Below are 12,329 nucleotides of genomic sequence, written 5' to 3'. Positions count from 1 at the left end.
ACAAAAAATTTCTATAACATTTAACAATGCTTCCTGGCAATTCATCTGCACCATTAGAAAGCCTGTTTATTTCCCTTTAAAACGGTGCAACATTTGTAAGGAGCATGCATTTGTGGGATGAGCAGCAGAGCTGAGTATGGGGGTTGCACCAATGAAAAATCTGCCAAATCTTCTCTGCAAATGCAAAACAGCTTATTCTGCTGTTGCTGCTGATTCTTGTTTAAAGCTTATGGTACCTCTGCCTGACCACTGTAGCAGGCCACCAAGAGCATAGGGGCCCTTCAGTGATCAGTCGGTATCTTCTCCAAGAATCAGCATGCAACGTTTGACTGATCTGGATAGGGCAACTTCAAGCTGGTGTACCACAAAACTGTGTCACGGCATCATTTGGAGTGAGCCCTTGTACCATCTCCAAACTGAAGGCCAAGTTCCATATAACCATATAAAAACTGGGGATGTCAGAAACAGGCCGTGAAGTGGGTGTCCCAAGAACATGACACCCAAAGACACCCTGGCAGCACTTAGGAAATGTAGGCTGTCTACTACAGATTTGCAGTCTACTGCAGGACAATATGGCCGACAGCTCTCTGCCCAGACATTCTGGAACAGACTGCATGCAGCCCATCTCTGTTATCTTAGGGCTGCCAGTAGGCTTGCCATGACTGCCTTTTTACCGCCATGCCTGTTTGCACCAGTGTCAAGGAGTTCAGATTCTGCCCAAGGCAGATGATCATAGAGTCAAAATTGTGGAGAAAACGTGGAGAAAACTATGTTGATTGCTGCACCGATACAGTGACATCGTTTGGTGGAGGCGGTGTGATGGTGTGGGGTGCCATCTCACTCACTGGAGGAACAAGGCTTGTCATCATTGGAGGCAATCACAGTACAGAGAGATATCAAGTTCAGATTTTGCAGCCAGTGGCAATCCAATATCTCCAGTCTGGGGCTGAACTCTATCCTCCAAGATGACAACCCTCACCCCCACAAATGGGTGTTTATCAGAGACTACCTCCAGAGTTTGGGAGTGGAGAGGATGGAATGGCCTGCCAGCAGTCCTGACCTCAACCCCATTGAACACTCATGGGATAAGCTTGGGTGTGCTGTTTGTGCTAGAGAGACCAACACAACCACATTCACTGACTTGTAACAAAGTCTGGTTGAATGGGATACCATCTCATAGCAGTGTGTGACCAGGCTGGTGGCTGAGGCTCCTGTATGTTAAATTGCTAAATTGCTAATTTGTTCTTGTTTCTTTAGACTTCAATCATCCAATCTAACAAAAAAAGTGGCCAGTCAATGGCAGAATAAGCTGTTTGGCATTGGCATGGGCGATTTGGCAAATTTTGGGCCTAACCTGCATACTCGGCTCTGCTACTCATCCCACAAATGCATGTTCCTTACAAATGTGACACCATTTAAAAGGGAAATAAGCAGGCTTTCCAGCAGTATAAGATTTATTGCCAAGAAACATTAAGACAAGGGAATATCTACCAACCACTTATTTATTTATTTTTTGTGTTAGGTTAGTTTATAGCAATTGGTTTATCCAATTTATCTTCATTATGCTGAAGAAGGCCAGTAAAACACCAGCTTTCAGTATGGCAGGGGACTCTGGATGGGTAGTGATGCAGGCTGCAGACATATGCAAGCCACTATCCTTCTGATCAGAAATGTCCTGAAGAAGGGTTCCAGTGTTCCACTCATGGCAGCAGTAGCTCCAGTGTTCATGGAAATGGGCTTACAGTAGTACACACCTATACCACTCAGGATCTGTCCCCTCTCTCTCTTTTCCTTCCTGCTGAGTTCCCATCGACAGAAGTTATTCCTCTGTGTACTCCAGGTCTTAAAACAGCACAACCTTTATATCCAAAGTAAACAGCACTTCATTGTCACTTGAGTTGAAATAGCTTTTCCTTTTCCAAATACAACACTTGCTTAAAACACTTAAAATATTATTCCAGAGGTGTGCATATTTAATTGTCCAGGTTTTTGTTATTTTCAACTTTTATTGATTCCACTGAAAAGATTTTGGCTGTATTTCAGCTGAACTGTAAACTGTTGCATAAAGGTGTAAAAAGTTCTGAATTTATATATCTTAGCATCATTTGTTTAGATCACAAAAATAAGAAATTTTAACAGCGGTTTGTTGACTTTCTATTGCCTCTGATTTCTACCCACATGATGATTCATTAATTTATCATCGTATGAAAAAGCTCACTGTTATTATAATGTTTGACTTCAGTGGAAATGTGTCTGTGATGCAGCTAAAGGCCGACCGTCCCTTAAGAATACATAAACCGGAGGTGGTAATTATGCAGCTGATTTTCTGATGACCTCCAATTATAAATCAGTTAAAAGATGTAACATCTATTATCTTAGCAAGAAGAGAGGAGGCTACAGGAAACATTAAGGCTGCCATGACATTTTTAAACATGATGAAACAGAGACATTAGCTGGAAAATCAGTCTGATGCTTTAATGAATCAACATTATGTTGTATCATGAATATACAGCTGAGAAGAAAACAACAGCCTGTAAAATATGATGCACTTTTCATCTTGTAAACAGAAAGTTGGCACTAAAGACAAAGATAAAGGAAAAAGACTCTTGTATAAAGTTAAGTTATCTCTTTAATGTTCATTAAAGGGTGAGAAAACGAGAAGAAAGTGGAAAGAAAACTTTGTAATGTTATTCTGATATGATCTTTAAACCTCATTAAAGCATGGAATTGGGACAATACCATGCATGTGGGAGAAGCATGGATATCACAAAATGTCATCTCTGTTTACTGCAGCCAGGCCAGTGCACAATTAATACCCCATGACATTTCATTGTCTTTCTCTCATGCCATCAACGGATATTACTCCTCAAAGTTTGCACACTCCTGAATACTGAATATCGGCAGAAGAGCGAGAAGCAAAATCAAGTTTTGTTTGTGACTTGTTCATAAAAATGCTGCTAGTTTCATTGAAAAGTGTGAGTAGTTTCAGATTGTCATTTTTCTTCAGGTCTGTATCAATATCTTTGGCAAAGGAAGGCAAACAAAAATAAAAGTCAGTGCTTAAAGGGATACTTCAACATTTTGGTAAATTCGCCCATTGCCATAATTCCTATAGTCTTAGTAATAGGTTCGTTTCCTTTAGTTGTCAGTGCAAGCTGTTTCTAGATCTGGGGGGACCGATATACCAGCTGCACAATCCAACAACTACAAAACGCTTTCATGGACAAGTTGTGACCTGCGCATTCACCCCCTTCAAGTCAGTGTTTAGTCGAGTCACCTTTGGCTGCAATCACAGCACCGAGTCTGTGTGGACAGGTCTCAATCAGGCTTGCACATCTGGGCACTGAATTTTTACTCCATTCTTTTTTTTTTTTTTTTTTTTTTGCAAGACTGGCCAAGCTCCTTTAGGTTGCATAGGGGTCTGGGATGAACATTCCTTTTCAAGCCCAGACACATATTCTCTATTGGATTGAGGTCTGAGCTTTGACCCAGCCACTCCGGAACATTCACCTTGTTGTCTTTAAAGCATTTCTGTGTAGCTTTCACGGTATGCTTTGGGTCATTGTCTCGCTGGAAAATAAATCTTCTTTCAAGCCGTAGTTCTCTTGCAGATTGAATTACATTGTCCTTTAGGATCTTTCAATATTTTGTCACATTCATTTTACCCTCTACCTTTACAAGCCTTCCAGAGCCTGCTGCCGAGAAGCATCCCTACAGCATGATGCTGCCACAGTGGGGAGGGTGTGTTTGTGGTGATGTGCAGTTTTTTGTCCGGCAAACATAATGTCTTGTCTGACAGCCAAAAAGCACCATTTTGGTCTCATCATACTAAAGAACTTTCTTCCACTTTGCCATGGAGACTCTGAAAAGTCTTTGGCAGACTCTAGTCTGGATGAGTTTGGCTTTCTCTTTGCCACTCTCCCCATAAAACGTTGACTGATGAACCCAGGCATCTCAGCTGCTGAAGCTTGTAATTCCATCATAGGTGTTTTGGTTGCCTCTCTCACTAGTCTCCTTCTTGCATGCTCACTCAGTTTGTGAAGATGAACTGATCCAAGCAGATTTAAACATGTGCCATATTCCTTCCATTTCTTCATGATAGATTTAGCTGAACTCGGGGGGGTGGGGGGGGGGGGGGTCAGTAACCTTTTCTTTGAGTTTTTTTGGAGTGTTCTTTTGTCTTCATGGTGTAATGGTAGTCAGGAATACTGCTGAACCAGCGACTGGACCTTCCAGACACAGGTGTCTTACTACAATCACTTGAGACACATTCACTGCACTTAGGTGATCCCTGTTTGACCGATTGTGAGACAACACGCACCAGTTGGCTGGACCTCTGTTGAATTAGGTCAGCCTCTTTAAAGGGGGGTTTTTACGCAGTCACTTAGTTTACATTACATTTTTTGTTTAATTGACAATACTTTGTATAAATCTGTTTTTACTTTGAACTTAAAGAGGCGTTTATTGTATTTCTTTTTTTGTCAAAAAAGCCAAATGGTTAGCTATAACATCCAAGGGAGTGGAGACTTTTATAGGCAATGTATAGACAAAAGCTTATGTTTGCAAAGTCCCTTGAGAAGACTATAGCTGGATTCTTGTCAGTATTATTTCCCACCATGCACCTGTTGGAGATATTGAATCAGAAAGCTAACCATGTATCAGATATGACAACAGCTTTCTCCAGAGCATAGCTGCACTTGTGTTTTGTTGGTGCACCAGTTATTTCTGGCTGTACGAGCACATTTATCATTTGTAATGCTTGTCACTGAAAAGAATTTGACACTGCCTCTCCGTCTCACACAAGGCTCAGATTCCCAACTTCAGTGTCCACACTCTAGGCACTTAAAAACTCCAGTCACTTTCCCAGTAAGTGTGTGAGGACTAAAGGCTTCAGTTTTACATGGATGGATGGATAGATAGATTCTTTACTGTCATTTAAAGAAAAAAAGGAAAAACAGTTTAGCTGCTTCAATTCTGGTTGACTGAAGCTTAAGCAATAAACTGATTTGGATGACAAATATCCATTCAACTCTTCTGGTCGTGGTCTGTCTCCTGAAAGTTTCAAAAGGTCCATAAATCACAGGAGTTCGGTAAGGAATGGAATTTCATGGAACTAAGGAAGTGAAGTCCCACTCATGACAACAGCAGATCTCTGTGTCCATGGCATTCCTTCATATCCTCTGTTAACAGCATGTCATCACCACTCAAGTCAAATTGCTCTTTTTCGTTTTATTTAGCCAGAGCCAGGGTGCGAATTGTCGGCAGGGATGGAGGTGATTTCCCGCCCTCTGCTTCTGAAGTCTCCCCCTCCAAGGATAAATCTTTATCTCTAGGGGAGGTTATGTTTCATTCCTTCCTCTGCTCAGACTGAATGCATCCTTCTCTTTAACAGTGCTAGTCTCATGTCAGCATTCCCTGTGTCACTGAAACATTTTTACACAACAAAAACTTGAGATTTATGTGCTTATACTGTGGTCCAATAGCCACGTACAGCCTTAGTTCTCACACTGAAAAGTGAAATAGGACAGACCAGGAGCAGTGCCAGAGCAGTGGCTGGGCTGACTAATATCAGATGTCTGAATCTTTTCCCTTTCTTAAAGACAAATATGTTCCATAGTTTTTTAAAATGAGAAGGCTGGAAATGTTTGAAACATTTAAGGCCTTTCTGTTATTACCTCTGCCAAGGAGGTTATGTGTATGGGTGGGTTTGTTAGTTTGTTAGTTTGTTAGCAACATAACTCAAAAAGTCATGGACAGATTTTCATGAAATTTTCATGAAATGTCAGAAATGGCATCAGGAAGAACTGATTAGATTTTGGGATTGATCCGGATCACCGTCTGGATCCAGGAATTTTATTTAAAGGATTCCTTACTATTGGAAGATAGGGCTAATGGCGGAGCTCTGCGCTGTTACCACTTCACACCAGGAGATGGCGGACATGAGTAACTTCAATCCCAGCAGCATTTGTGGGTGTGTTTCTATTCAAAGTTTTGGAGTTCATAGAGTTTGAAAGACGCATGCTCGGTCGAGGAGACGAGTTGGAGCATAACAGAGAGAAAGACAGCGAATTGTAGCGAGGATACTCACAATGCTGGGAGGAATAGAGGAATATTCATCCTCTGCCATGACTTTCAGTCGTGTTGTGACAACATGGGTGAGACTGTCAGTGCATCTGTTGGCACCAGCAGGCAATGCTTCTGCCTAGACAGTCCACATGTAGCGAAGCCAATGCTTTGCCTCACCGTGTCTCCACCCCATGACTAAAGTGACCCAAAAAAGACACTTCCGTGGAGTTACTTGGGTTGTTTTTTGTTTTTATTTTTATTTTTTATTTTATTTTAAATATTCAATGTAGTCTTCTATTCTAGTTTTCTTAAGTCTGGTTTTAACACTGTGATTGACTGCAGGAGCCTACAAGAAGTCACAGTAAAACATGAACATTTTTTACATTTTCTTTGGATTTGTTCTCAGTAACAAGAGAAGAGACACTGGGAAAAAAAACTGTTGAGGGAGTTTTCAAGGCACGCTTCATTTGCTGATTTTTGTACCACATACCACAATCGTTTCGATTATATTTAGGATATTTAGAAACCTCACTGCGCACTGATTGGTGCATCTAATTTGATTGACAGATAGCTTGCCAGGCAGACGCTACCATCAGAAGGCTGGCTTTAGTGATAGCTTAGCTGACAGGAAATCGAGTTCAGTGGGCAGGCTCTTGTCTGCTGCTAGGTTGATCCAAAGTTTGGTTGAGACAGCGATTTCAATACGGAAGCTGCCACAGACTGGCTTCAAACACTGTTTGGGTCTGAGTATTGTAATCAAACAGCTGATGCACACAGGCTTTGTCTAATTCTTTCTACAGTCTAAGGTTTGACGGTAGGTCACAAAGAAATGTTTGTTTTTAGTTTATACATTGTTAAGATGAATCTCATGACATGAAAAGTGGGAGACAACTCACAAAGTCAGGGCGTGATCTCTGAAATTCACCTTTTGTATAAGCACAGACCAAAAACCAAGCCTTAACTTGAATGATTGTATAATATTAGGAGGAGGAAAATCTGACATAAGTCAGATTGGACTGAGTTCTACACTGAACATCAAAGAAATGAGATGATACGAGTCCACGCTTTGAATGAATGCTTTCTAAGAAGATGCACATAATTAACAGCAAGTTATACCTGGTTCAGGAAAAACGTCTGTGTCCATAATAAAATCCCTAAGAAAATGATTTAAAAGATATAAAAGTCTTTCAGCGATCTATTAAAAATGTGGAAATATCTCTCGACATAAGGACAGTGTCAAGGACATGGAGGACACCGTAGAGCTGCTGATTACTGAAGGAGCCGTTCAAATTAATGTCGAGTGCTCCAATTACAAAGAGAGCTCTGGGGCACGAGGTAATTTGGTCTTAAGGCTCAAGCAGCCAATTTGCACTTACTATTGATAATCACAGGGATAATTGCCTCTGCATTGCTCTTTTTAGTGAAGGTTTGCATCACAAATTATTTTGCATAATTTTCTTAGTGATCGAGAAGGCAGAAGTGTGGAAAAAGTAGGAACTGATTGGTGTGTTCACCAACAAAAGAGATTCCTGAGGGATGCTGTGACTGGACACAGCTCAGAGAAGTTCATTAAAGGTAAGAGTTTGTTGTTTAAAAAATATACCTCATTATATCCCATAAATAAAACCATTCATCAACTGTAAGTGACCTGCAAGAAATGCAGTGTAACAGTGTAACAAATAAGCGCTCCTTCACTAGAGGCAGCATTTATGAAGATTTTCAGTTATTTCATACTTTTTGGTTCCAGGTTTTATAACAACACAATCTTTGGTGTTTCAGTGATCAATAGTAAACATATCAAAGCTTTGAAAAACTATAGATCTTCAAACTTTTTACCAAAAGTTCTTGAGAGTGAAGCAAGAGGGTTCTGTGTAAACCACATAGAAAATGCAGTGCTAACCAGGAAGGCACTTTTAACAACTTTTCGACCTGAGTGTTTGATATTCATCAGTGAAACCAAAGCATTAGTATATTGTTTAAAAAATTAACCACATGGACTGCAGGTTTTAATGAACAGAGTCCTCTTTTCAAAACAAAAGGTAAGCTGCAGGGGCGGGAAGAGCTGAGCAGCTTTGTACTTGACCTGGAAAAGCCTTGTGGACAACAACATTACAGGTGTTTAAGGGACTTGGTTGGGGCTCCTTTAGCAAAAATGAATGCATTAATGCAATGACACATGGAGGCGATCAGTCTGTGGCACTGCTACGGTGTAACAAAGCTCTGGTTGCTTTGATAGCAGCCAATAAAACACAATTGTATGTAGGTAATCTTACTAAAATTGTTGGGGTATCTGTGTCTGTGTGTCTGTCTCGATTAGCACACCACACCATTGCTCCAGTTGTCCTTAATACCTCTCAGAAGACTTCAAAACTGGAACCATGAAAAAGTCATAACTATGTACAGATTTTTGATAAAATCCCAGAGTGCTGCACTAAGTTATCATTTGGGGACTTCTGCTGCGCTCTGTTTACCTCGGAAGTAGGTTGCCAGAGCTGGGAATGACGTCACACCTGAGTTGAATGCAATCAGTTTGCTACAAGGTTGAAAGATAAGTGACAGAGTTGGAAAACAACTCCACTTTGCTGAAACATGCCCACAAGGAAACTCTCTTTAAAGCACTTCTCCATGCTCAAATTAAACAGGATGATGCAGGAGATGTGTCACATGTTGCTGTTAGAATTATTCACTGAGAAATCATTGCTGTTTTGTCAGCTGTGGTTGACAGTGCTGCAGAAACATGCTTAAATATGGGTCTGTCTCTTCATAGCCTGCAGCATCACACGACCTACCTGCCATGTGGCGCTTTTTTAAAGCTCCAAAAAGTGCATGCACTTAAACTTTATAAATATGTCAAACAGCAGAGCTTCAATGTTCCCCTCATTGTGTTGTTGGCCTATCACCGCGTGGAGACGCTGAGCCATTGTGCTGTTATCTGGGAGACAAAAATTCCCCTTTTCACGCAAATTGGCCTTTCTGCGTGAAGCATCTAATGACAAGGACTGGAATAGCACAGCGTAAGAAGAGTAAAGATCAGTCTACTGTCTGCGGGAGCTGATGGATTGTTCTGCAGTTTTTATGACGCAAAGACTTTCCAGAGATCAGGAAACAATTTCACCTCTGTATGACTTTAAGACAAATAATGTGTAATAAGGTCAGTAAATATCACTTTGACATTGCTGTAACTAAGCCATAAAGAGTTAAATCAATCTGAGACTCCCAGCAGGTTTGTCATACACGCGTGTCATCATTACGCATGGCCAATGGGGTTTTTGTCTATGGCTTTCCTTCATTCAGAGAAGAAACTTGATCAGGCTGGTGCTAAGTAAACATATTAAAATTGCCTTTAATCAAACATACCCTTATTCTGTATATTTAACCCATTAGAGCCTGAAAACACAAATTATAGTCAGAAAATTCTCATTTTTTGTTACTGAAATTCAAAATATCCAAATTTCCATAAAATTTCACATATATATATTTTGTATCTCATTTGATATGTTAGGTGTTTCTGGTAACTGATAATCCACTTGAGGGCATTTTTATTATGTATCAGATTGTAGTCAGAAGTTTGACAGAGGTGTCATTAAAGTATGTATCAAAAATGATACAACAGGATTTAAGGGGTTATGGATTGTCAGATTGTCAGAATCTGTGCAGGATGCACGTGGTATTTGACAGTCCTGTTGCGGGTGCAGGCAGGAGTGGATGGCACGCACCCACACTAAAGGAACAGGTGATAATGGTCAAAAATCCAGCAGGAGTAGGCAGGAGCAGGATTAAGAAGAGTCACCAGTAAAAGCATGGTCACCAAACCAGTTTCTGGTGGTTTTAGTTTCAGGGACAGGCGCCACATCCTGCTCGAAGAGGAAGTGTGCCACTCTGATCTTCCTCCAGACTCTGGGACCTTGATTTTAAACCTTGTTTTTTCTCCTTAGCCCAGGTGAGATGCTGATGACAGTATCTGTGGTTTAGGAGTGGCTTTACACCATGAACACTTGTAGCCCATTTCCTGGACACATTTCTGCATGGTGGTACTTGATCCACTGACTCTAGCATCAGTCCACTCCTTGTGAAGAGTGAAGGGATTATGCAGAACATAAACTCTGCATAAACTTGAATTTGTTTCACATTTCATCCCTTAAGTATGGTATGCCTTATGCTTACCATAATACCTCTGGTTTATTTGGACAAAAGGAGTGTTTCTGCACTTACCTGAGGGTGTAAAGTATCTTCCCATCGTTCCATATTCTCAGCAGCTGGTTGGGCATTGTAATCCAATGAGAATCAGCGTTCTTTGAGTTCCTGAAGATGGTATCAGGCAGCCAAATAAGTCCCACCATGTTGCTGTTCAGAGTCAATATTTTCATGGTGCTGTTGTATCTGAGCCTGCTGTCTGTCCACGTCTGGGCGAAGATGATGTCAATCTGATATTCCTGGTGATAAAAAGACAGAACAATACACATGTAAGTGGGTGTACAGCGCTGTTTGAGCCATTTCATTTCGCCTGAATCTGCTGGGTGTCCTCAGTGAGGGAGCTTCACCTGCTACTCAGCAATATTGATTTTCTCTCTAAATGACACTGAATAGAAGGATTATGTGTTTCAGCAACATGTCTCTGCATGTCCTCCATCATTCATCACATTCACCAGCGAGATCCTTTTATCATTTTAGTCGATCACTGAGCCTGCATGTGGAGCGCAGACCCCACCTGAAACCACTCGCTGTTTTACTTTACACATTGTCAGCTGAGAAAATTTTGACAGAAAGGACTTAAACTCCTGTCAGACACAAAGACATCAAGTTTGTTGGTGTTTGTTTGGAAAAAAGATAATAAAGTCTTCATTAATTAATTATACAACACAATACAACGCAATAGGGTATGATACAGAACAATGAATACAATATAAAATCATATTCAATAGTGTGCTGTGTAATAGGATGAGGTTAAAGATGCACAGATACATTAACCCATTTGGTAAATATTGCAATCAGTGAATGATGTAGCATGAACCAGGGGCAGGGTGGCCAACGAGAGGTTCTGGACAACTACCTAATGGCTGACCCATTCCAGGTCGAAACAGCCGGTGGTCACTGAGTTTCTGTTTATTATTTTCTTAGTGAGTACTCGCTTTATGGTTCGTCCTTGGACAGCTGTAGCAGAGGCCAGTCTTGCCCAGTATTGACAGCAGCTCAGAGCAGAATGCTGCCTGTGAGACTGGGCCAAATACTTGAGGAGGGATACGAGAAAGCTTCTCAGTTAAGACTGATCCTGGTTTTTGCTGAAATGTGGTTGGCTTATTGTGGCATGAAACATGTTTTTTAGGTGAAGCTGTGAAATTTAAATGTCTGAAACTGAAGAACATTTTACACAGTATTTGGGGCAATCTTGCTCTGAGATTTTCTTCTTCTTTCTTAACGGGCTGGACAGAGCAGCACCTTTAAACATTCTGACATTATATCCTAACACACTTGCAACCTTCAGCTGCATCTAATAGTGCAGCCTAATGTCTACACAGAATGGTGGTCTATGAAAAAAGACTTAAAATTGATAGCCTAGTTCATCCACAAAGATGCTGAGGCCTCAGTCAGGATGTAGTGTGTTGTTAAATTTGTCACACCTGATCAGCACCATGGACAGCAACACACAATAAACAACTATGACAGCACTGACAGCTCAGACAGCATTGTTCTCTCTCTCATGTCTATTACTCATCACAAACAAATATTTGATGAGTAATAGCATACACAGTGCTGAGAAAAAGTATTCCCCCTTTCCTGGTTTCTTATTTTTTGCATATTTGTCACACTTAGATGTTTAAGATCATCAACCAAATATTAATACTAGACAAAGATGATCCAAGTAAATACAAAATGCAGTTTTAAAATGATGATTTCATGTATTAAGGGAAAAAAGCTACCCAAAGCTACCAGGCCCTTTGTGAAAACGAAACCGCCCCCTAAACCTGTCATTCCACAACATCTCAATCAGATTTAAGTCCGGACATTGACCTGGCTATCCCCAAACATTCATTTTATGTTTTTTTTAGCAATTCAGAGGTGGACTTGCTGGTGTGCTTGACATGATTGAGCTTGAGGTCATAAATTGATGGTTGGACTTTCTCCGTCAGAATTTCAAGCTTGAGAACAGAATTCCTGGTTCCATCAACTATGACAAGAAGTCCAGGATCTGAAGCAGAAAGCAGCCCCTGACTCCACGTTTGACTGTTGGTTTGAAGTTCTTTTTATGAAATGATGTATTCATT

General features: G+C 40.8%; 1 protein-coding gene across 1 annotated transcript in view; it reads right to left on the bottom strand.

The window, feature by feature from the left end:
- LOC121512402 (gamma-aminobutyric acid receptor subunit gamma-3) overlaps positions 1 to 12,329 on the bottom strand; it is a 135,591-nt gene that overhangs the window by 43,858 nt on the left and 79,404 nt on the right. The window contains exon 4 of the mRNA XM_041791659.1: positions 10,279 to 10,499. Within this exon, the coding sequence (XP_041647593.1) occupies positions 10,279 to 10,499 (221 nt within the window). The remainder of the gene's footprint in view (positions 1 to 10,278; positions 10,500 to 12,329) is intronic.

The sequence above is a fragment of the Cheilinus undulatus genome, linkage group 7 (genome assembly GCF_018320785.1).
Source record: "Cheilinus undulatus linkage group 7, ASM1832078v1, whole genome shotgun sequence".
Taxonomy (NCBI): domain Eukaryota; kingdom Metazoa; phylum Chordata; class Actinopteri; order Labriformes; family Labridae; genus Cheilinus; species Cheilinus undulatus.
This window is presented reverse-complemented; position numbering and strand designations above follow the sequence as displayed.